General features: G+C 31.2%; 4 protein-coding genes across 4 annotated transcripts; 3 read left to right on the forward strand and 1 right to left on the reverse strand.

Moving 5' to 3' along the window:
- Nucleotides 1-2,602: 2,602 nt before the first annotated feature.
- On the forward strand, nucleotides 2,603-3,932 carry Bm567 (Uncharacterized protein; the record flags this gene model as incomplete). The annotated part of the gene is made up of 4 exons (XM_001899898.2): nucleotides 2,603-2,666; nucleotides 2,892-3,061; nucleotides 3,236-3,383; nucleotides 3,691-3,932. The coding sequence occupies 4 exons, from the start codon at nucleotides 2,603-2,605 to the stop codon at nucleotides 3,930-3,932; spliced, it is 624 nt and encodes a 207-aa protein (XP_001899933.2).
- Nucleotides 3,933-5,333: 1,401 nt separating this feature from the next.
- Bma-hst-3.1 (Uncharacterized protein) lies at nucleotides 5,334-7,538 on the reverse strand (the record flags this gene model as incomplete). Its single annotated transcript, XM_001899899.1, has 5 exons — nucleotides 5,334-5,597; nucleotides 5,764-5,973; nucleotides 6,618-6,752; nucleotides 6,856-7,084; nucleotides 7,363-7,538. The coding sequence occupies 5 exons, from the start codon at nucleotides 7,536-7,538 to the stop codon at nucleotides 5,334-5,336; spliced, it is 1,014 nt and encodes a 337-aa protein (XP_001899934.1).
- An 8,758-nt stretch (nucleotides 7,539-16,296) lies between these two features.
- Bm10408 (Uncharacterized protein) lies at nucleotides 16,297-21,516 on the forward strand (the record flags this gene model as incomplete). Its single annotated transcript, XM_001899900.1, has 16 exons — nucleotides 16,297-16,479; nucleotides 16,776-16,880; nucleotides 16,975-17,064; nucleotides 17,152-17,319; nucleotides 17,421-17,660; nucleotides 17,866-18,024; nucleotides 18,133-18,213; nucleotides 18,311-18,415; nucleotides 18,616-18,705; nucleotides 18,836-19,003; nucleotides 19,264-19,398; nucleotides 19,534-19,677; nucleotides 20,364-20,505; nucleotides 20,726-20,893; nucleotides 20,990-21,078; nucleotides 21,427-21,516. 16 exons carry the CDS (start codon nucleotides 16,297-16,299, stop codon nucleotides 21,514-21,516), a joined length of 2,157 nt encoding a protein of 718 aa, XP_001899935.1.
- Nucleotides 21,517-22,722: 1,206 nt separating this feature from the next.
- On the forward strand, nucleotides 22,723-24,375 carry Bm1688 (Uncharacterized protein; the record flags this gene model as incomplete). The annotated part of the gene is made up of 5 exons (XM_001899901.2): nucleotides 22,723-22,774; nucleotides 23,146-23,298; nucleotides 23,370-23,467; nucleotides 23,754-24,017; nucleotides 24,256-24,375. 5 exons carry the CDS (start codon nucleotides 22,723-22,725, stop codon nucleotides 24,373-24,375), a joined length of 687 nt encoding a protein of 228 aa, XP_001899936.2.
- Between the last annotated feature and the right edge of the window lie 537 nt (nucleotides 24,376-24,912).

The raw sequence follows: 24,912 nt of genomic DNA on the forward strand, positions 1-24,912 counted from the left end.
TATTTGTTGCCACATTAAATGCATTCTATTTTATATATAAATCAAATTCTCTGTGCATTATCTCGAAAACAGAATTAAATTATTTATACTCACTATTAAAAAAAATTTTGTTGAAAAACACCATTAATAATAATAATTAGAATTTTTTTTTGAGGAAAAATTCGTTAAAAGTTTGAAAAAAGTTATAAGTTCTCAACAGTGAGAATAGTCTTATTTTCTTATTTTCTATTTATTTTTTCTAATAACATTTTTATTGGAAGTTTTGCGAAAAACACAGTCTTTTTGTTACACCATTACTAAATCCAAAAAAAGCATTGTCAACTTTAAAGTGTTTTCTATAGTTGCAAACTATAGAAATGCCAAATTAATCCTACTGAAGTAGCTTAATTTTGCTCGGAGGGTGTCAAATAAGCAAAGAATGACGGGTTTAAAAATGACGGTTTATTTAGAAAGAATCACATTTTTTTTTTTTTCATACTTTTGAAAATGCAGTTGAATGTTTCATTCATAGGTTTTTCTACCATGAAAATGTGACATTATGACTTTATTCTGTAATGCATTGTCTGTAAATTACTTTCGGAAGATAATTGAGAACTGCTAAAGAATGTCTCGTCGTTTTGCTTATGCTTTCATTCAATTATTTCATGGATCACATTATCCTTTAAAATAGCCCCACCATCCCTCTTTTACTTCTCTTTGTCATTGATTTGATTTGATTTTTCGGGCTTCAGATATTACCGCATTTAATTTAGTTCATTTCCTATAAGAATTGATATATATGAATATTGATCAGTGAAGTACGATCAAATCTTTTAACTGACACAAACGAATGGGTTCAAAAGGTTGAAGAGAGTATGAACGGATAATCATTGGTACACATTAAATCTTTTCTTTAGGTCTCCAAATGAAATTGTAGATAAGATCTTTTAAAAATAGCGAAATAACTGTAGTGCGATATTTGTACTTTTCGCTAACATCGAAAAATGCAATCATTTTGAGTGGACTTTTCAAGTTTAAAAAATTCTTTTAAAGTCATTTATACTTCTTGACAAACTCGTTTCTTTTCCCAGTAAACATTTTTTACTAAAAAAAAAAAAAAAAACATTTGCTAAAAAATTCACTACTAAACATTTACTAAAAAAAGATTTCTTAGTAAATCTTTAATATTTTTGAATTTGAAGTTATCTGTCCTCTATTACTTTATGTGGGTTGGTGACATCATTATCAGCATTCAGTTTTTATTATCAGGATTCAGTCTCCATTATCATCATTTAATTTCTATTATTAAGTATTAAATTCAAATGCGAGACAAACGACTGTATCTCTAAAATCTATTTATTCTTATATTGCTTAGAAACAATTCAATCCTCCAATTAACTCGAAAAGAAGTTTCTGTTTTTTAATAGACGCTAAAGGAATGGAGGAAATCATTATTATAACCTCACAATCTTCCTTTTTCCATTATTTTTTTTTAGATAAAGAAATTGACGACAATTTTAATTAAAATCTACTGTAATTCTTTTAATGCAAAAAAGTTGAGCGCAAAATATTTCTTTTAAGCTATTTATGTCCGATCAAATTATATTAAGCAGCAACTACTTTTTAATTTCACTTTTTTTCAAGTCTATTAATGTTTCATTTTTCCAGCTTTTTCGTAAAGTATTTCCTCTCTTTCTCTGAAATATACTTGTACCAAACATTTAAAGTGAATCAACCGTGAGTAACATCTCTTTTGTTGAAATTGTTTTGTTGTTCATCACTGAATGTTGTCTTATATAAAAGAAAATACACTGCTGTAATGCTACATTCATCCTTAATTATCATATATTTTTGGCATTATCACTTTTTAAATCATTTCTTGAATATTTTTATTAAGTTTTCCCTGTCGTTCATTTGGGGTTGTTCTGTGATTTTCAACTTGCTCATCACAGTTACACTTCTTTTCGTGACTGTCAACACCGATTACTATAAAAATATTCCTATCTTGAGATCAGAAACTATTAATTCTTGCCTTATTATACTTGTAAAGTCTAAAATATAAGTAATTGTATTGCTTCCTCCCATCATTCCCATCAATCAATAAATAATATCTGCCATTCAATAAGTAGTATTCTTTTATTTGCGAAAAAAAATCATATGTTGCAAAAAGAGAATTTTGGTATATGAAAACGTGAATGAGAATAATAGACATTTGAAATAGAGTATGGGGAGAAAATTAATGAGTCACTTTTCATCTTTCATGGATGTGCCAATAAAGTAATCATTCTTCATTCAATATAATGCAAATTTGCGTAAATTATTCAAGCGCTAAGTAGTAAATGTTATCGAAAGATATTTTCGTGTCGAATCTACGCTGAGGGAACTGAACCTTTTTTAAAAGATATTTCAGAATGTAGCAGGTATTATGAAGCAGTATCAAGATAACAAAATATATTTTCATTAAGTGTGTTCATTTAACTTACTTTTCCACGCTGCTTCTGGTCTTTTAATTTAGTAATTTTCTGATATTAATTTTATGCTGTTGTGTTGCAACATTCTAATTCATAAATTAATACTTATTTGAATAAACGATGATTCATCTGGGTCTGGATCAATTCAATTAATGTCGACTTTAAGCTTATATAACTCTAAAGACGTTGCAGTTGTATTCACACTTTTCTTTATCGGTAAGGTATTGGAATTTTTTAATTTTATTCGGAATACTAAGACAATCAATATTGGTTTATCAAAAGCAAAATTTGAATAATCTTATTTAGAACTAAACTAGCATTTCGAACTCCTCGGAGTCAGCAACATTTTGCCATCTGTACGCAGCAATATATGGTTAGCAGAAGTATTGTGAATAAGCATGCAAACCTATTCAAAGATTTGATGGTCTGTAAAACTTGCAGTGTGTTCAGTGGCCTCTAGCCACATAGTACATACACCGTCACCAAAAGTGTTCAAAAGTCGTTTAAAAGGTCAGGTTGTCTGTTACGCTTGCATATCTTCCGCAAATGATTCTGATTCACAATCCTACGACAGCAGCTCCACTGCTGATCTATATCGGACACTTGAAAAAGTAAGAGTCTAGATTTTGGCTATGCTTGCATAGGAGTTGTGGTATTAGAGTTTATTATATCAGCGGCCTCATTATATATATGTACATACATAGCGGCTCTAAAAAGCCTAAGAACTTATTCACTTATTATAAATTAGGAGAATTTGTTGCCGATCAATAAATTCTTGTAAATAGGCTGGATTGCTGATACCAAAACATATAACAAAGTGTTTCGAATCATATCTCCCAAATAATCCAAATTATTATCAAACGGATTTAGTATTTTGCCCAAATACTGTTATGGAACCAGGCGCATGTGTCAAACTGAAAGGACACCATAACGGTAATGTGTTTTTCCTTTTCAAATCAAATTTTGTAGTTTCTGAAATGAAATAATTTAGCACCTTTATTAATTTTACTGTCAGTTTATTTTTTATGAATTTAGAAATTTTCTAAAAATTTTCTTTCGTATTATGGAAACCATTCCAACAACATTCTAATTTTCTTCATAAAATTTCGTTTCATAAAACCTAATTCTTTCCGTCACTTCCCGTTACTATCAATTTTTCAATATTTCTCTTGATTTTTGTATCAGTGAGAGTCGGTTTATTTTGTCTCAAGGATTGTTAACATCTAAATTTCATTTGTAGGTGATCAATATATTTATCGTAATTGTTGGAGTAATATGTGGATTGATAAACGACCATATGCGCGACAGATGTCCGAGCGATGTTATATTGATGAGCTGGTGCAAAACTTTGTTGCAACAAGTGACAACAAAATATGTTTTTGCGAAGATGACCTTTGTAATAATAGCCATAGCACATTGCTTTTTTTATCCAATGACCTCTTCTTGATAATGATGTTTATTATATTTTTACACTTACATTAAGTTTTTGCTGTTAGGATTTCTTAGACAGAACAAATTATCATTATTATTTGCATTTCATATAGGCTGTGCTGAAGAAATATAAAAATATAGTACAAATAAAATCAACTGATCATCCGGATAATTGGCCACGGTTTTTCATAATTCATAATTAACTGATTGTTATCTCAACCCCGATGAAATACTTTAAACATAAAGTCAAAAGACTGAATCTATACATGAATATTTCATGTGAATTTATGTTACTACAATATTCTTCTTTTCTCGTAAACAGTTTGCATATGGTTGATGTAGCAATAAACCAAGAAGGCAAAACCAGAATTATTTTATCATTTAATATACCATGGCTTGTAATGGTGGCGGTAAAGAACGTCATGCATAACTACTTGAAATGAGTTCATGTGAATGTAACCAGGTCAGTCTACTAGCGATTCAGTGATTCAGGTAGCCATTACACCTCATCATCCATGCATATATTGGTCATTTTTCATTTCTAACACATTGGGTAATACTTGAATTTCATGAGAGTGTGATGATGAATAAATTTCCAAAAGAAATCATTCGTCAACCATTGTAATACTGCATTGTTTCATTATAATTAAGGACAGATAAACATTTACTTTAATAGTTTACGTCCACTTACTATGGAAATCACACTATATTTTACTTTGAAATTTCAAAATAAACTGCTGAAACATATTTTTATATTATAAAAATTTGTTAGTGAGGGGAATTAATTTATCGACTTCTGTGAGATAGTTCATTCTTCAACACAAATTTCATCTCAAGTTTCACAAAAATCTTATCATATGTTTTCCTTTTCAGCAACAGCACTTTCTAAACTTTGAAGTTAAAAGCTCAGAATGTTTAATTGGTGATTTAATTAAGGAAAGAATAAGTTTATGAAGACTGAAAAAACACAGTTGTAAAGAAATGCACAAACACAAAAGGCATGATTATGAAGCTCAATCAGTAGTGAAATACAATAAAATCATATTCTGATACACTGAGGGAAATTAGCACCGTTAAATCCGGGAAGGCAACTGTCATATCAGGCAAACAAGTGTTGAAGGACAAAGTTCAAAAGACACAAATGAATAAATATCATCAAGATTGAAATATCGAATCATATTAAGAAATTTTCTGAACTTCGAAGAAGCAATCTTAATGTACCTTTTTTGAACAAACAAAATTTAATACATGAAAAGAAGACACGAGAATTCTTTACAAGTTACGGATTTCTCTTCTTTTTCATCTAATTTTTCGAAAGATTTGATCCCTTTAATTTCTTTAATCGTTATTTGATGCTAATTACAAATATTCATTTGTCCATAATTACTTCAGTAATAGATACTGCTCCTTAATTTCTTTCCGTCCGTTCAGACAAAAAATGCAACGATAATATTACAAAAGAGGTTTCTCTTCCCAATCCCACCACTGATTCACCATTTTATTGAATTCTGCATTGTACGGCCGAAAACTTTTGCGCAATTTGAACTGGATTTCTGGCATAATGTTTACATGAGGACGACCTTTAGTATTCCCTAAGCATTTAGCCGTATATCGGTCCTTCCGTCGGAAACAGTAAAATCCTTTGTGTTCATTGAAAACCAACTGATCCGGTTTAAATGACTCCGGAATATGCAAAAATCGCTCAACTTTTCGCAACTGAAAAAAAAAATAGTAGAAACTGTTGTAGACAACAACAACAATTTGCATTTTTTTTAAGAAACAAAAATACTCATATCTTTTCTTCTCACACTGGAGAGATATATGCAGAAATATTTGTTTCAGATATTCGGAATAGTGTATGCGATAAACCATTAAAACTGACCTGTGACAAAGGGTCCATAATAAATTTATCGCCATCTAGAATCAGGAAATTTTTTAGCGAAAAATATTTCAACCATTGATTCATATGAAGTGAATACAGCGAATTACGTACGGGTTTATAATTGACATTAATTTCAAAACTGTCGTTGAGAAAGGCTTCTGCCTCGAATGACGGTTTTGTTTTGTTCCGTTCATGTTTTGTATGCAATACCTGAAAGTATAACCAGTTACATATGCAAAAAGTTGGTGACTATTGTGACCTGATGACCAGAAAGCTGATAAACACTTTTATTTCATTCGAGAGAGCCTGTTGTGTTTCTTTTCAAAGATTTAATCTACACTTTTACTTGACCGTCCCATTATTATATCCTCTAAATTTCATGTCGTCGCATTATATTACAGCCTCTTTTTTAACTTCAAACTATCTCCCAATTCCAAAAAATGCAATTTGATTCTTCCGATTTTACACTTTCTTCAATAATTATTCGCTTCATTATTTCTCTATATAAATGCCAAAAATGCAATATCCAAATAAAACATTTTATTGTAAAGAAGTGAAAAAGAAAACGAAGAATTGTAAATTTTTCTTTGAAAGACGGAAGTGCTTTGGAAGTTTAACGATATTATTATATTCTCACATACTTTCATCCAAATAAAGTTTCAATTCGAAAAGTCAAAAATCATGCTGGACACAAAAGCTACTTTTGATCTGGAAGACTAAAATATTATGAGCTATCATGAATGTTGCCACCAAACTTTTGTTCAAGAGTTATGAAAATATGGAGGTGGACTGAAGTATGAAATCATGAAAAAGCATTCCTACTTTTTTCAATTTCATTGAAACATCAAAAACACCTGGGTGAAATCACTGATAGTGCGAATAACCGGATCCCTCAATATTAATATCAATTTCATTGAGCTATTTAAACGATGAACTCTTTCCGGTGCATACTGATTTGTAAAATAAGCTGGAGTTTTCTCGATTGTCACCTAAAAAAGCCTGCTTAGTGAGGTCAAAATCGTGTTTTGGGGTGAATATTACTGCTTACATCAACATTTTATATACTTTATTTTATATATACTTTATTTAAACCTGTTCAGGATAAGTATGCGGCATTTGTCGACGATACCAGTCGGATCCCTTGGAATATGTTTCATTATCATTGAAAAAATGCATCTCTCGTCGAGCAACACGAATATAAGGTTGTATCGCAAGTGCATCTAGCAACGCTCTGGTACCACCTTTGCGTACACCTATGATTAAGCATTGTGGTAGACGTTGTTGTCTGTGACGAGCAAGCGATGGGGCCGCTAAAGGTACACTGAAAAGTTTGAAAATAAAACTTTTCTTTTGTATCCCATTCAAAATGCAATTGCTGTAATAAACTGACTTTACAAATTGATATAATCAGCTTGATTTGCAAAGTTTTTCATTACCATATTGTTCAATTATTTCTTCAATATTTAGTTGACTCAATTATGAAGCCTTCAAGTCTGAAGTAATTAGCGAGAAATTAAACCTGTAGAAGGAAAGAATAACGGGGAAATTACTTTCAGATTCAGATAATGTCGTCCAGATCAACAGTTTACAATAATTTACCTTTCAGTACTCACTGATTCACTGTTATCATATTGTCCATAGAGTGGTGTTTCACTCACTGAAGGATGAGTCATGGATACACGAACACTGAGTAGACTAATATTTATCACAGATATTATCACTGTTAATACACATGCTATGGTAAATACTGTTATTTTCGACGCCGATTTTTCCATTTTAGACACATATTTAAGTTCTGAAATGATAAAAAAATTAGTTAGCTGTAAAAAAATTGAATAATTTGTTTTTAAGACAAAAACGGAAAATTCACTACTGCTTTTGGATTAAATGGTAACTCACTGATAACGGCAGTAATACGCCGATCTTATTCTGCAATAAATGAAATTCATAAAGATGTTTTGAGATTAAGTGAAGAGATTATAAGGTCCAAAAACCGTAGCACATCAATATTAATAGACATTTAACTAGACAAATTTTTTTTTCAGATTAATAAACAAAAGGCAAAATGATTCAACTTTATAATAAGATTGAATCTTCATAAGCAATAATAAAGAAACTGTCTAACTATTTGGTAAGACTAAATTTCAATCATACCACTGCACTGTCAGTAATGATAAACAATGAAAATTCTCGAAATGCAGCTAGCACTTCTTAAGTTATTAGTTAAATCAGCATCCATGATTTTTTTAAATAAACTGAAAAATGCTAAGAAGCATGGCAAAACTTTGAAATTCCTAATTGGAGTTGTGTTAATATTATCGAAAAAGAAAAAAATTACTAATGAAAGAAAATCCGCCGGATGAACATAACAGTTGCAAACAAATTTGAAAATTGATTTCAACGAGTATTTTGAAGCTAACTAAAATTTTTCAGTTTTTACAAGTTTTCAGAATTTATCACAATCAGATGCAACGAAATTTGGACTTTTTTCTGCGATTGAAAAGGGCAATTTCACAGTTTGCAAAATATATTGGCTTTAGTAAAGGGAATTAACACTAGCAGTGTTTTTGTTTACTCGGACGGATGTAAAAAAAAAAAAGTTTCTGAATTATAATAATGGTTGCTATAAAATTTATATAAACAGGTAAGTATAAATGAAAGAATTCTTACCAATTTGCTATTTCTCATAAGAACAATATCAGGTCATTTTATTTCAGCAAAAATATGATAGATATTATTACAAATTAATTATATTTGGGTTTTAAACGCAATATAGGCTGCCATTTTTATAGAAATAGTGTTTAATTATATTTATTAAAGGTACTGCACAATATCCGAATGGTAGTTATAATCAAAAATATAAAAATGAAAATAAATGAAGCAGGCAGAAAAGTGCACGCTTATTTATTTATCGTAAATCATTAAAAAAGTGCTATATTATTTGATGTCCGACCATATTTAGATTTTGAGAAAAGTTTGAAATGACTTTCACAATAACATTAATGAATTTATGTGTATTCTATCAGCTACTTATAGAGTAAAAAATAAATATACCAAATTTGCTGATACTCCAACTAAATTACGTTTAAGATACTTCATATTTTATAATTTATAGTAATCAATAACGATCCTTTACTATAATCGGAACGAGAATATGCTTTAGTGACATTCTCAGTATATGTTAATTACGAAAACTCGTAAATTAATAGATCTAAAATTAAATAAATTATAAAACAGAAGTGTGAAAAAAAAAGCACTTCATCAGAGACTGAAAGATTAGTATGCAATTTACGTTACAAATTGTTGTTGGCTATAAAAAAGAAAAAATTTATTTGGATAAAGGGCAAATGGATGGATGCCATTTAACAATTAAATTATGGCAGTGCAAAAGAGGCCTTTCACTTCTTTCGCAAAAAAAAAGTAATATATACAATGCAGAATTTGACGCTGTGAGAAACTTCTGAAATAAATTCAACATTAAAAATCGAAAAACATTAAACTTGTTTCTATTTTTCTTTTCAATTTATGATTTAGAAAATTCGGCCATTAAACAGTTACTAAAAAATTCTAAGAAGCATCAATTCCAATCTATCCTATATTTATCATTCGGCAATGTCGAGGGTTACAATATAATGAATGAAAAAGAGAATTACATGGTATCATAGACAAAATATGAGTGATGATGATCAATTGTTTGGAAGTAAAGGAAACCTCGAGACCACAAAAGAACTTGTTAATTTCTTTCATTTTCAAATTCTTTTGTTGTCAGATCATTTCCAAAGTTGAATTGGATAGTCTATTTTTCACTCCAAAATTGTTTAATGTTAAAAATTATGAAGAATTTGTTTTAGAGGCAAAAAAGCTTTTTGATCCAAAATTTTATAACCAAAGAAAGTTTTGAAAGTTTCGTTACCATTAAAATTGATCAAGGTATAAAAGAAAGAATGGATTCAAAGGAAAAATTTGAAAAAGTTGTGAACAGATAAAAATAGCTAAATGTTAATGTATAGGAGTTAAAAATTAATCATTAGAAGTAAAATAATTGAAAATGAACGTAAAGTAATATAAAGAGTAAAAAAACTAAATTTTTTTTTTCCGTTAATAGCAATTAATTAATTATATTTAGAAATCTTTTTGCTACGAAATACTACTTAAACTCATTGCCTATAATAACTGTAAAATGAGGTAAAAGTAAGGAACGACTTGTATCAAGTCAATGATAAAACAAATGTATGCCTGAGTGAGCGCATATATACAAATATACATTGGTGAGTTTTTCGAGCAGGGCGATGAAAGTTCGGAAGATAATGCAGCTGTCGCTTTCCGCTGCTGAGTAACACCATCGTCGTCATATCGAGGCTCCGTCTCGTATATCCATCCTATCGTCACCCTATTATCACCAAAGAATACGAACTGTATATGCACTGTTGAAAATACGATTGACAGTTGATATTATCCGCGCTGGAAGTATTCATTTCTCATTTCATTTTGCTCAGTTATAAATTGGACATACATTAGAATTAGTAAATATCAATAAATGATTTATCTTATTTAAACTCGACTTATACCCTTTTTCTTCCAAACTCATTTCGTACTGATAAAATCTCAGAATACTCTTTTAAAGCTAAAGCAAATACAGGAAAAAAAATGTAGCTAATGGGAGTTTTAAAATATTTCGAAATTTTTGCAACTGATGAACTAAAGTGCACTACATTCCCATTATTACTTAACATTAACTTTTGCGTTTTTTTTTTTTTGAATTTATGAACAAGAAATCTTTGCGAGTAATTGAAAACTTTTTCTAAATTACTACATATTGATTTGGAAAACCTGAAACGAAGACCTGAAATGAGCTTATTTCCATCGCTTATAAATAGTCTAACTATAAGGTAAACTTTAAGCAAAAAAATGATTGCAAGAAACTGACGAATGTAGAAAATAATGCAGCAATAAATTTAGGACAGCATGTGGAAACCGCCTGCTTTCGAATTATGAAGAGAACAAGAAAATCATAAATCTTTCAATCAGGACAGACATAAGATTTGCTGAAGTCGTAACTTCGGTGCATTCATTTTTATTTCTTTTAATAAAAGTCAATTTTTACAATTTTGTTTCTATTGTTAAAAGCCAAACGTTTTGCAAGTTGTCATTTTTAACATTTGCGTGGAGGAAAACACATAGATAGAAAATGCTTTCATAAAATTTAGCAAATATGTTGCAAAGTGATATGAGTAAAATACGTGGGGAAATTGCGTCAACTGAAATTTCATTTCAACTGACTTTTCCATTTTATTAGTTTTCTACTTCCAATTGTTATTAATTATAAACTTTCTTTTTTTTTTTCATTTAATAAATAAATATAAATGAAGGTATTCGTGTCGTTAACATCAGTAGGAACTCCTTAAGAGTTGCAAACTTGCAATGCTAGCAATAACAGCTTGTGCATAACATGCTACAAATTGGTCAAAATGCAAACAAAAAACAATATCAGATAATTCTGAATATGTCAGCCCAATATCAGTTGAAATATGATATCGGATTTGAACTATTTCATTATGCTATGACTACTATTAGACATTGAAATTTAAATTTCACTCCTTCATTAGGATAGAAAAAAATAGCACCAAGACAATCCTTTCATAAAAGCCGCAAATTTCAAAATTTTCAAGAAATTCCGGTTTTTTTTTTTTTGAAGACGCATAATATAACAAGATGGTTGGTCGTTTCAAGTCTTGTTGGGCATTTCCAATAGGATTTGCTTAAACATAAAATATATTAAATGTTATATTTGTTATCGAGCTTTTCAGCCATGTCTATTTGGCAGAACATTCAACAGAAGTTACTGTGGGACAAAAAACGTACAAAACTTTGAAAAGAAAAAAAACTGTGGAAGGATATGAGAATGAGATCGACTCGAATTTCAATACTATGAACGAAAAATTTTAAATTTCTGATAGCAAAATTTGGACCTTGGGATAAGAACCGAACAAGACTTTAAAAAGAGAAGAAACTGTCAGGACATTCACGCCCTATTAAGCATTGAGGGATAATTTATGAGTGCATATGGAATGGAATGGAAGAAGTGGGAAAGGTCAGCAGCGGCATCATCTGCGATTTTACAACCAGCATTAAACTTCAAAACTGTGCTATCATTTTAATATCAGTTGAAAAGTTGCTGATTTGCAATGAGAAGAAGGAAAATCAGCACGAATTTTGCGCATGCATTCATTTCAGGAAACTATTAATTACGATCAATTATTTTTCTGTTAATAGCTCGTAAAATTCATAGTAGTTTTTATCCATAGCAGTTGCAATTTTATAAAATGTCACGTTTTAGTGACAACTTTCATTTCCCCAAGGACAACTTTTCTTGGCAATGAAAAACAAGTCACTTGGCTAGTCATTTTTAATCGCTTTAACTGAACCATTGATTTTCTCTGCGGTGAATTGAAAGTTGAGAAATGATGTAAATTTCTAAAAGAAAGGATTTACAAATCGATAATATTAATAGAATTTGCTTTAAATTATGGTGGCAATAAGCTTTGTTAAACTAAATTTGCTTAATACTCATTGCTTCCTTTATTTTATTCATTTGTCAAAAAAATGAGTTGAGATATTAGAAAAAGAAAAATAAATAAATAAATAAATAAGGATAAAAGGAAATTTGATTGAAAATAGGTTATTAAATGCTATTTAAAAATATTCATTTCTACAGTGCACCAATTCATTTCTTATCATTGATGGCATTCTTCATTTGCTCAAAACTTTCCGGAAATTTCTCAATTTGTCATTTCTTCGACTGCCATATAACATGATCGTATAGTTACCAGAAATATACCGATGCTATCAAGGATTTTGAAGTGAACAGCAGAGAGTGCTTTGTTATCAGTTATTGACTGTTTATCATGGTTAGAATCAATATTGCATTGGAAACAATTTTGTCACCATTGCAGTCGAAAGATGAAATGAAACGAAATATTCACTACAGCGGAAATTTCTTCTGTGACAAAAAGAAATCGGAAATTTAGCTTTAATGATTTTGAAATATTCTTTCAAATCTTTACCATTTTTATTTAAATTGCATCAATATCATGAAAGTAGAAAAGAGATTCCAAGGAAAACAGAAACTTTTAAAGAAAAAAGAAAAGCGAAGACAAATCCTGCTCTCTGAGAAGCAATTTTTTTCTCTCCAACTTTCATCAAAAACCGGATATGAATACGTATCTTTTCTTCTTATCTTCAAATTATGAATATGTAAGTTGAAACGCTGGACGGAAGAGACGTCAATCACTAGTGTATCAATTTCTCCTGACATCTCATATTACGTTTGGATTTGTTTATTGTTTAACAAACCTTTAATAGATGAATAACATAGCATTTATTTCTCTTCATAACATTTTATGATAACGAAGTATTTGGTTCCAACCATTAGTTTAAAACTTATTCAAAGAGGAATCAGCAAAGTCTTAGTTCATAAAATAGATACTTCTTGCGCCTTTTTGTAAAACAGGCGCTCAAAGATAATCATAATTAGCTTCCACCGATCTGGTGCTTAACAGATTGACATACCGAATAGCTTTCACTAAATTCTTTCATATTATTATTTTTTTTTTTTTCGTTTCATTCCCAACATTTCTAAAATTGGAGGACAGGGAAGAGTTAGAAAATGGACATGTTACATCAAGAAAATACTGTTAAGAAAAACTTTATAATACTGCTCTACTATTTCAACGAATAATACTAATAATCTTCCCCTACTTTTTCTTTTCTTTAGCTACTTAAAAAATAAAAATAAGTTAACAACAACGATTGTAGATGGTTGTAAAGTAAAATCGCTTATCAGCAACCAACACTAATAGTTTCTAGAGAAGATATTTGCAATTGAAATTAACCTTCGTGTCTAGAAATGAACACTGCTGCACCATTTCCTTCATTCAGTCATTTCTCATCTCAATTTTTTGATTTCATAAAGATACTTCATTAAATAATAAAATAAATCAGAGTAATAGAAATAAAATAAAAAATAAGTTAACAACAACGATTGTAGATGGTTGTAAAGTAAAATAATGAAATGTTGATGGCCAGTGAAAACGCTAACTTTAATCCTTTCTAAAATATCTGTCTGATTTGTTTTTTTTTATTGAATCTAAGTAACTAAAGTTGTTATCCAGAGTTCCAATACTTTATTTCACGTTCCCATTTGTTAAAAGGACTTGTTAAAAGGACTACTTTTGTAGTTTAACTTATAGGAAGGGATGAAAAGGTGAGAAGACAGGTTTTCTCAGGGAGTTCTGGATGAATTAGCACTTCAAAAATAAAATTATGAAAATGTTGTATAAATTGGAAATACCATTCGAATGAATGAAGACTTGTAGAATGTCGAAATAAGCTCCAAATGGAAGTATAAGATTCATAATCATAGTCTCATTTGTCCTAGACAATTCTCATTTCAAGAGTAACAATATGGATTAATGTCATCAAAATCTTGGTCGCTGTTCTGAAACACTTACATTTTTATGCGCTATATTTCATTCTTTCATGGTTTTTTTTTTTTTTTTTTTTTAAATTTTCCTTCCAGTTTTTATTCTTCCATATTTTCGAAATAATTTCCAACATTTGCAACACTTCTAGTTTCACAATTGTTATTAAATATAGTAATGAATTATTATGCCTATCCACATGACAGAAAAGCGCGAGAAATGTCATCAGAAGGAAACATGCGGACTTAATAAAACAAAAAGTGCACAGCTAGGCTTTTATATCAGGAATTGAAACGAAATTTCAGATATTTTTGAATTGGATATTTTTTGAAAAAAATTTGAATTGGAAAAAATTTTGTTTATGGCATAGAATACACTGAAACTTAAAATGAACAGAAGCAATTTTAAGAAAAGTAGGGAAAACTTTATGTTATTTGAAGAAGTCGACATTGCAGAAAAAAAAAGAAAATGAAATAGTTTGAAGGAAAAATGACACGACTATTTTAAAAAAAGGCATCAAAAGTTTCTTTCTGAATTATTCTTCCTTTTTTTTTTTGGCGTCATTTGCTTCTTTCCGTTTATGGTTCGAAAATGAAATTACCAGTTTGAGTCATATTCTACGTCAATATAGTGGTAAGTAATATCAAAGTATAATAAAATATATTCTTCGAGATTTCAGTCACAGGAAGAAGATATTTCCGCGAATTGATCAGTTAATAACAACTTGCTGAAAATGCCGAAGAAGAAAACTGACAGGTGGACTAGAGCATATGAATGAACAACTGACATCCTGAATCTCCATCTGAAAGCTGATACTGGAACGTATTTGACGTATATTACACTACCATTTGAAGGTGTCCAACAACATACAATCACTTAGATGCCTATTATTCACTCTGATGGTTATAATAACAATACAAGACGTGCGTGAGAAGCAAGTGAGTTCGACGTACACCAAATTCTGGTCACTTATACAAATAAGAACTAGGGAGAAAAATTCCTCGAATGGTAAACAGTTTTGTTTGAAAAGTGATCTGATCAGATATTTCAGAAATGGGTGCTGTGTGATGTTTTAATAGAGATTTTTTTGGAACTGAAAGACAGCTATGGAAGAGAGAGGAAAAAGTGGGATGACACGAAGACGGGAAGGAAGAGGTGGAGAAGCATAAAATCGCTAAGATGCAGTTCGTGAACTGTCCCTTTCCAGTGGTTTTAACTCGGTTTGCATCACAACATCTACTCTTCGTCGCTTACTTCTTTTATTCGAATGCAAATTTCTGGAAGGGGAAAGACAGGGTCACAATGACGAAGAGTTATAAACAAGGGACTGACAACAGTAGTGAAGTGGACGTTGAAAGATCAGACTAATTATCATTCTACCTTGTCTTTATTAGATTGTGTGATAGTGATAATCAGGAATGGACAGCGTATTTAATTAGTAGTTAGTTACTGAGTTTGAAACGTTAATGTGTTGTATCCCACAAACATCTCTTCAATAGTGGAATCTATCTGTCGGCTACTCTTTGTTGATTTTGGAGATGCACAATGAGTTATCTTTTTGCTGCTGTCTGTTGTACGATGCATGAGAATGTTGTATTTTATCAACACCGGAAAACCGGCCGAGCTTCAGGGAGAGAGAGAGAGAGAGATGATAAGCAAATTAGGCTGTGTCAAAAGTTCTGGCAAGTGATATGAGGCTGAAGGGGACATATGAGAAATCAGAAAAGAGTCGTGGCGTAGATTAAGAAGACTGTTAAATAGTAACATTTGAAATGTGATAGAGAGTGAGAGGAAATAAGAGAGTACTCGCTGAGGAATTCATCAAATGCGAAGGTCTGTGCGAGTTGGCCAGAGTTAGAGAGGAGCACTGAACTGTGGTACTCTGTAATCGGGTGGTGAGTCAGTGTTGTCGCTGCATGTGCTTGTCATTGTCTGTGGCCATGGCCAGGTGCAGGTAAGAGGAGGGGGATTTGTATGTGGGAGGGTTGACTGGTATCAGTGATAATTCTCGTTGAAAGCAGTTTATTATCAATGGCATCAGATCATATTAAAGATGAGGAAGATGGATGGAGTGGATGTAAAAGAGCATTTGCCCATTGGTTTCTTCGAAACTGTTCGATCAACCAACTGGATCGAAAGACGAGATGTGCTCTCAGCACTCATTGATAACTTATCGCATTACCCACACATTGATCCCAAAATAAAGTACAGTGAAATTCTTGCCGAGTTAAAAATGGTTGGTAACTTCGAATGTTTGATTCTCGTGCAGGCTACGTTCCTCTCTCGTTAAATAGAGTTGGAATGGCTCCAACTGTCTGCTTAATAAATGAAGTTGTCGAACATTTGTTGCTTATTAACTGTAGTTGTTGTCATGAATGGCTTTTTTGTTGATTAACTTTTTAGCAGCATTCAAGCCAATTGGACAAAAAGGACTACTTCGTCTCTATGGAGGATAAAATTGAAATATACTTTTTAAATTTGAATTAGTAATTTTACGTGCTTTATTTTTATTTAGAGCAAATTTCTTTTCAGATCATATCCAAAGATTCAAATATTGTCGTTGTAACACTGGCATTGCGAGCACTAGCAGCATTTGTTAAAGGATTACGAAAAAATTTTATGAAATATATACCTATGGTCTCAATTTCTTAATTCGAAATTGTTTTAACAGGGCTTTTATATTCTTGTGAAAGCTTTGAGTTATTAAGAGAAATCAAAGTTTTAGTTACAGGTCCTTCTCCATGTATTGGAGAAATTTAAAGAAAAGAAGGCATCAGTTAAGGAAGCTGTTGTGGATTGCTTATCACTTATTGCTGAATACGTATGTTTACATTCGAGAACTATTTATTTATTGTTATCACTTTTTAGCCAATTATTTTGGCTACCTTAAGCTTTATATCTTTTTCAGTGTGATGCCACAATGCTTTCTAGTCCCATATGTGAAGCTTTGGAAAAAACCGCAAATCCCACTGTGAAAGCAAATATAGATCAGTGGATTTATTGTATCCTATGTCACTATCAACGAAGTGCTGTACCTATAGCGTTTATCAGAAGTATTGCACCATATCTTGTTAAAGTAAAATTTTCTTTTCTCTAATCTTGCTTGTTAATTAAGTAAAAAAAAAAAAAAAATATTTCCTTTTGCATTGTTCGACACATAAATTGAGTTTTTTCTAGCACAGCAAAGATAGTGATCCAGATGTCCGTGAGGGAAGCTGCATGGTTTTTGGCGCTATTTTGCGATTAGTTAAAGAAAAAGTAGCAGCTTCTATCGCCGATGATGTATTCTGTGACAAAACGAAATCAAAGAAAATAATCGAGTACTCGGAAAAAGCCGAGAAGGATTTTGAAGAATATAGGCAGGCACGAATCGGAACGGATATCGCTTTGGAATCTTGTTCTCTGAGCGGAAATATGGTTCATTTTAACTGATATAGAGATTAAAAATTTTGTTTGTTTTATTTTTGCCAAAATTGATATGTGTCACAAAGATAAAGGGAAATTATTTCAATTATGATCTCTTTTTTTTTTTATAATAGCTGGCGACAAGAAAGTCGCTTTTGCTACCATCGTCAATTCTAGATTGTATTCTTACAAGTTTTATATCTCTTTGAAAATTTAGGAATGTCATAAAGAATCAGTTGGTGGTTTAGTCCAGTCTAACGCAGCGCTTAGCTCCTGGGAATTGCTGACTGAAACAAAAATCAGTGATAAAATCCCACATGATATACAGTTAAAGTTGGCATCAAAAAAATGGATCGATAGGAAAGCAACTTTGGAGGTAGATTTTGAGACTTCGCATTCCTAAGAAAGAGAAGATGGTTTATGCGGAATACTAACTTAAAATTTAGCCTAGACTGAAAATAACTGCACTGTTTGAAATTTTTAGATGCTGTATAATATTCTGGAGAACAATCCGCGACTTTGCCCTGATGAAGATCATTCAGAGTTGATTGGAATCCTGTGTAAGGTAAATACTCCAAAATTTCACTTCCTGCATGAACTGAATTCGTTTTTCCATTATTGCCTGCTCTTTTGCTCTTTTTAGATACTTCTACTCTTTTCAGTTACTCGAGAAAGATACGAATATTAATGTAGCTGCAGTTGCAGCGAAGTGCATAACAGGTTTTGCAAATGGCTTGCGTTATAAATTCGCTATATTCATACCAAAAGTATGTTTTCTTTATCTAACAAGTTAAGCAACTAATTTAAGAAGGTTTATCCACTAAGTTATTTCGGGAATAAAGTAAAAATGTGACTTAATCTGTCGAAAATTTTGCAAGTATTATCTTAGCAACAAATTTTTTTGATTTAATTACGCTGATTCTTAGCATATCCATTTACTGCATTGCTGTCTAAATAATCTTTTCAGATTTATGTTTCTGTTTTCGAAAAATTCAAAGAGAAGAAATTAATTCTTCGTCAGCCATTAATTGTACTTTCTGATGTCCTTGCTTTATTTGTGAGTTGAATTTCTTAAGTATATAAAAATTTTGTTGTTTAGTACACAGCTGAAGAAATTAAAACTGTTGTAGGAGATTGATCAGTGAATGTTTCTCAGAAATATGTTCTCTACCTAAATAAATTCTCAGACTCCTCTTTCTACATATATCGAGGTTGTGAGGATTGCATTGCAAAAGCCTAATCCACAGATAAAGACACAAACTGCTCTCTTCCTCTCAAGATTATTGCGTCAACACAATATGCATACTTTACCGTTGGACTGTGTAACGCAGAGGCTTGCACCAGCACTTACTAAGGTAATTTTAAAGACGATTTTTTGTTATATTAAGGAAGAAAAGAAAAAGAAAATCTCAGTAAAGATTAATATGACATAAATGTATTACATAGCAATTTAATTAGTGACGATGATGGAAAATTGCTGCACCCGAAAAGATCTAGCGTTTAGTACGAAGATTGTAGAATTACTTATATCATTTCTGTGTTAAGATAGTGATCGATTTCACTAATGATAAAATTCGAGAAGTAATACTGAAACCAGAGTTTGTTCTATTTTAAGCTATCCTTTGATGCGGATCCAGATAGTCGTGAAGCGTCGTTTGCAGCAATTGGAGCCATCATGAGAATTGCTGGCGAGAATGTGGTGAATGATTACTGCGGTGAAATCATGCATGATATTAATAAATCGACAAAGGTTTTCATAATACTTCATTTGAGTTTGATTATTATAGTGTTGGACTTCGTAAGTTTCTGAATAATGCGAGAAGAAATTTTGTGTAAATCCAGAATTTAACTTTGATGATTTCTTTATTTATTAGAAGTTTGTTAGGTTCGTCAGAACTGTGAAAGTCTGATACAAGAATTTGGACTAAATGCTTCTGCTTCAATTCTACAGTTACATCAGAGAACATGCTCAATAATAGCTCCTTCAAAAGTCGGAAGCCACAAATCGCTCAATGCTGATGCAAGGATGGTAAGTGTGATAGTAGTAACTGACTGGACATTAATTTATTGCAGATATTTCAAGACTTCAACCTTTACCAATTAAAGCTCAAGCGTTTTTATGTGGTATTGGTTTTGGTTGTTTCCTAAACTTTTGATTTTCCACTGATATTTACAATGAAACAATCACTGATATTAATCAGTATCAGTGATTGTTTCATTGTAAGCTATTTCTCATTTGTTAAAATAGATCGAAGTATTTACCCTTTATTCTTCTTGCAAGTTATTGTATAAATTTCAGTTCAGTTAAGTCAGTAAATATGACGTTTTAATAAATATAACCTATATAGTAATTTCCCGAATTGTGGCTGTTTATTTACTGAATTAGTAAAATGGCAGTCTTTTTTCACTGTTTTTTTTTTTTAAATTACAGATGCAATTTTAGCATATTGTAGTGTCCACACTAGAAGTTTTTTCTTTCTTTTTTTCTTTTTTTTTTGTTTAAAGAGAGCACTTAGCAGAGCAAAAATTATCACAAAAGACGCTCAACGAAACCTAGGAAAATGTATAAGAAAACAAAAACAAAGGGAATCTTAACATGCATATAGAACACACAAGCTAATAGGAAGAAGCTCAACAAAATCATGTTTTTAAAAATTTCATTTGTACTTTACTTACTGGCTTAAAGGTGAATTAAATGTTGAAACTTTTTTCCAGGACTCAAAATGTAATATTAAGACCACAAAAAAAGTGCCTCATAGAGTGATTTCAAAGTCAAAATTTAATAGTGCGACAGTGTCTGCAGTTGGAAATCAATCGGCGCATTTTGTATTTTCGACTGCTTCAACCAAACTAAAATGTTAGAAAATAATGATATCAACAAAATGCTTTACTCTGTATCAAAAGCCATTGTAAAATATTCTGGTACTCCAGTTTATTGCATTTATATTCTATCAATTTACATTTTAGTTCACATTATGTTTAGTTGTGCTGTAAATAAAATTCTTTAACTTTTATAGCTTTTATAGGCTACTTTTTGTTAAATTCACCATCATTATTTATTCGTAATATTGTTACAGGTATTCACGTACAGGAAACTAATACAACTAGAAGTCATGAAAAGAATAGTTCAAGCGAAAAAGACATATTTTTTGATGCTTCAGAAGGAGTGGACGTTCTATCAGGCAGTTCTAGTGATCCCGACAATTCACTGAGGAGGAACGAAACATATATTGTAGATGAGAAAAGTAGGCAATGTCTAGAGTTTTGGGTTAGCTCAAATTGCAATCTTATTTGTTTTTCAATTTTTTATTGGGAATGCTTTCACGTTTTATTAACTTCAGGAACTGCAATTACAGAAGAATCAGTTCCATTGCAGTCTGCTAGTCGTGAAATAAAGCAGTTTGGTACAGCCAGCGTCAGAAATCCATTGGTTAGTGATTTTGTGTTGATTAATCTCTCTCTTACCATTTTTCTTATGGTCGCATTACTGGATTTCGGGGCGACAATCATTAAACTTTCTGTTTAATTCATTATCAAATTTGCTGGTTTCCTCAATTGGGCTTCTATGGAGTGAATTGAGAAATCGTCACGGTTTGAAGTTTCTGAAGCATAGCATATTCCCACTGTTTCGTTTTTATCGATTTGATCAAATTGAATTTCATGAGAGTCCCACCAAATGCGTGATGTTTGTGATTTCACTCACTTTTAGTTGATGCTTTCACCGAGAGCTATAAAAAACTTAAAAAACTCAAGTAGCTATAAAAACTTAATTTTTAAGGACCGCAATGGTGGATCTCGCTTACCTACTTTGACACTAAGGCCTACATGTGGAAGTCGCATTCCTATACCTGTCTACAAACGAACATGAGAATCATTCTTAGCTTTTTTGTTCTTTGCAACAAACTTGTATTTAAACGTGAAAGCTGTTTTATTGTTTATCGATTCTCGTCATTTTTTAATGTCTTTTCTGTTGAAATCACTTTTTAATTTCACATTTGCTAATTCTTTTTTTAATTGTTGCCTTAATGTTGGAGGAGCACTTGGTAATGTTGGAAGAGCAGTGGTATTATACACTACTTTTTGTCTTGCCACTTTTTCGGGTTACGTAATATGTGCCGAGATCTCTTCATGCCTCTTGTTATTTATTTCGTGTGCTTTTGTTCCTTACTTCCGATGTATAATTATGATGTCTTATAGATGAAGTTCTGAAATGCTAAAATGTTTATATTTTCAAGTTAGTGCTAAATTATTTCAAATCTCAGTGCTATTGGAAATGATAAAAAACGGAAAAGTTAGATAAAAAAAAAAGTGAACTGAGGAATAAAGATGAATAGAGAAGAGCAAAAAACTTTCATTTTTGTCTTTATATTTCGGGTCCAATATAATAAACTCTTAGGATGGCTTCCTCATAAAATTAAGACAAAGAGATATCTTAATTTTTTGAAAGCATTACCACCGTTGGATCTGATAAAACATCAAGATTCATGACCATAAAGTTACTTAGGTTATGAAAACACATGTTTGCAAGATAGCAAAGTGAGTATTAGCAGTTTGAACAATACATCATTACAAGATTTTTGTTGTTTGCGAGAGTTTGATTTTGTAGATCTATTTAAGATAATGCAGTGGGTTAACAGAGGAAGATCCACTACTGTTAGAGGCTTTAAATAAACCTGTTCATTTGTCGTGCTATTGACTAGTAAACCTGTTCATAAGAGAATTTTAATGGGAACTGGTAATTCCGTCGGTAATTCCAGCTAGATCTACTTCGATTTTAGCACACCGTTTAGTCATTTCTCAGGATGATGTTCATCCATTAAAATTTTTAGGATTTTCATTTTATTTCATGGAGTGCTCATTCTTTATGTAGCTTATTTTACTCATAAAAGTTCTGTCAGAACATTATTTACCATATAACTTAATATGTGACTGATCACAATTGTCAAAGTTTTTATCATTCCATGGTCACATCATAATCTTAAGCTCGAATAATTTGACCGATTTTAGCAGTTTAGTCATCTTTCCTGTGTTAATCGAAGTGATCTTTGAACATGTAACATTCCGAAAATACGTGATGTCACTTTTGCTCATAATCATTCTCTTAATTAATCAGGGAATTCCTATTGGTAAGTCTAATATTCTCCACTAATTCGATTTTTTTTTACGCATATGATTGCATCTATTTAAAATGACATAGAAAATTCTTACCCGTTTCTGAAATTGAAGCAGTCAGATGATCTAGGAACTTTGTTACGGATGAAATCTGTGATGTAAAGGACGGTAATGCTTTGGTGGAATCGATGAGTATTCCAAGGGACTCGAGGAGATTTGAAAAGACTTTGAGACATTCGAATCGCATATGCTAACGAGACGTCTGTGCTAAATAATGCAATAAACTTGTTAGCTTTAGTGAATGTGTCAACCAACCGTGTTGGTGTTTTATTTTATTTTCAGTGGATTCGATAGTGATAATGAAGGAAATTAACTAAATTTTCAGTGGTAAGTCAAATCGATTTGGGTTCATTTTCATTAGGACAAAATAAGCGTGGTGATCTGAAATTTATTTTCAATCAGGCAGCGAACATTTTGGGATTTGGGGGTGATCGTGGATTGGATGTAACAGTCGGTGATGGTCGATTTTATACCAAAGGTTATCTATTAATTGCTGAGGTTATTTAACTTTCTAGTTTTTGGAATGAAAGTACTAATATATTTCTTTAGCACGACAAGGAGCCTTGCTTGCTGGAAAAAGGATAGGTGCCGATTCAAGTATTGGCATTAATGAAGCTGAAGGAGTGGATCTTAGAAATTTTTTGAGTGTAAGTGCTTTCAACTTTGTATCCTTTAAGTGAAATTCGTGAGAAAGGGATAGAAGGATGACATTTTGTTTTTTTTTTTTTTTTTTTTTTTTTAAGATCTAAAATTTCTGCATCTATTTTTCATAGTTTTACTCTTTAATTATCGAATGTTAATGTTTGAAGCATTATTCATTTCAAATATATATCGGATTTCTGTTTTTATACCACTGATAGATTAATAGTGGTATGATAGTGATATGTTTATAAAATGTGAAATTATTTTATAAGTAACATAAAATCTTTATAGTTTGGCAGCAACAGTCCTAATTCATTCAGTAATCCTGCTGGCCAATTCTTTTCATTTCTGGAAAAGATCAAGGAATTCTTTACTACTGGTAGAAGGCCATTGAATGCCATACCATTTTATCCGCAAAATGAAAAATCAAATGTCAAAATAGGAAATGCCTTTCGTAATTTTGAAACACCAGAACAACAGAGAAATTCTGGAGAGACGCTGAATTATATGCAATCAGGAAATGATGGTTACGATGATTATTATCACAGTATTGAGGTTAGTTTTTTTTATTAATTAAAATGTTTTTATTATTAAATGTACTTATAATTTCTTATTATTAAATGTACTTCACTTTTTTATTCGTCTTTCTTTTTCTAAGAATATTGATTGAGTATTATCATTTATGGTCAGTTTTTCTGCTTCACACCTGTCTTAATTCCTTAAAAAAACTGTAGGGTAGCGAGGTTTGGAGTTAATCATTTCAAAATAATTGTCATTTGAAGTATTACTGCAGATTGAAGATGAATCAGCTATAAGAGATTTCAAGGCAAAAAATGATTCTTCTGGTCATGAAAACTTGGTCATACTGAATCGAAGTATTGTTGAAACTGAATTTAATGCTACTACCATCTAAAACATATTCTGTTTTGTTTGTTTTTCCATTTTCCTAATTGGTTTGTATATGTCTTTATTCATCTACCATAATTTTCACGTGTCGATTAAGAAAAATTCTAATTGTAAGTTACCTTCTTTCAGTAATTTATATCTGTCGTTCTAAATTTGCTCCGGAATATTTCTTACCTTTTATCATCGTGAATAATTAATTGTTTAAAATTCACACAGAATAAAGTGCTGGAATGTGCATCAGATCATTACTTAATCAGAAAATTCATTTCCAGATTTATCTTGATAAAAATCCACTTCAACTGGCTTTGACGTGAAAGATTCCAATTTTCAAACGATTTCAATTTCCTTTTAAACTTCCTGGTGTCCTTTAAATTTCAGAGAACATTGATCCATTTTCCGTAATGGGATTCATCCTGCTTTTCTCCGCTTTTTTGGAAAGAATCGATAACGAAACGAAGCGGAGAGAAGAGGAAGGACTGAACATTCGCCTTAAAAAAGTGATATGAACTGTTTTATATGTTTTAGTTTATTGTTCTAGTTGATA

Source organism: Brugia malayi (genome assembly GCF_000002995.4).
Source record: "Brugia malayi strain FR3 genome assembly, contig: Bm_v4_Chr2_contig_001, whole genome shotgun sequence".
NCBI classification, from domain to species: domain Eukaryota; kingdom Metazoa; phylum Nematoda; class Chromadorea; order Rhabditida; family Onchocercidae; genus Brugia; species Brugia malayi.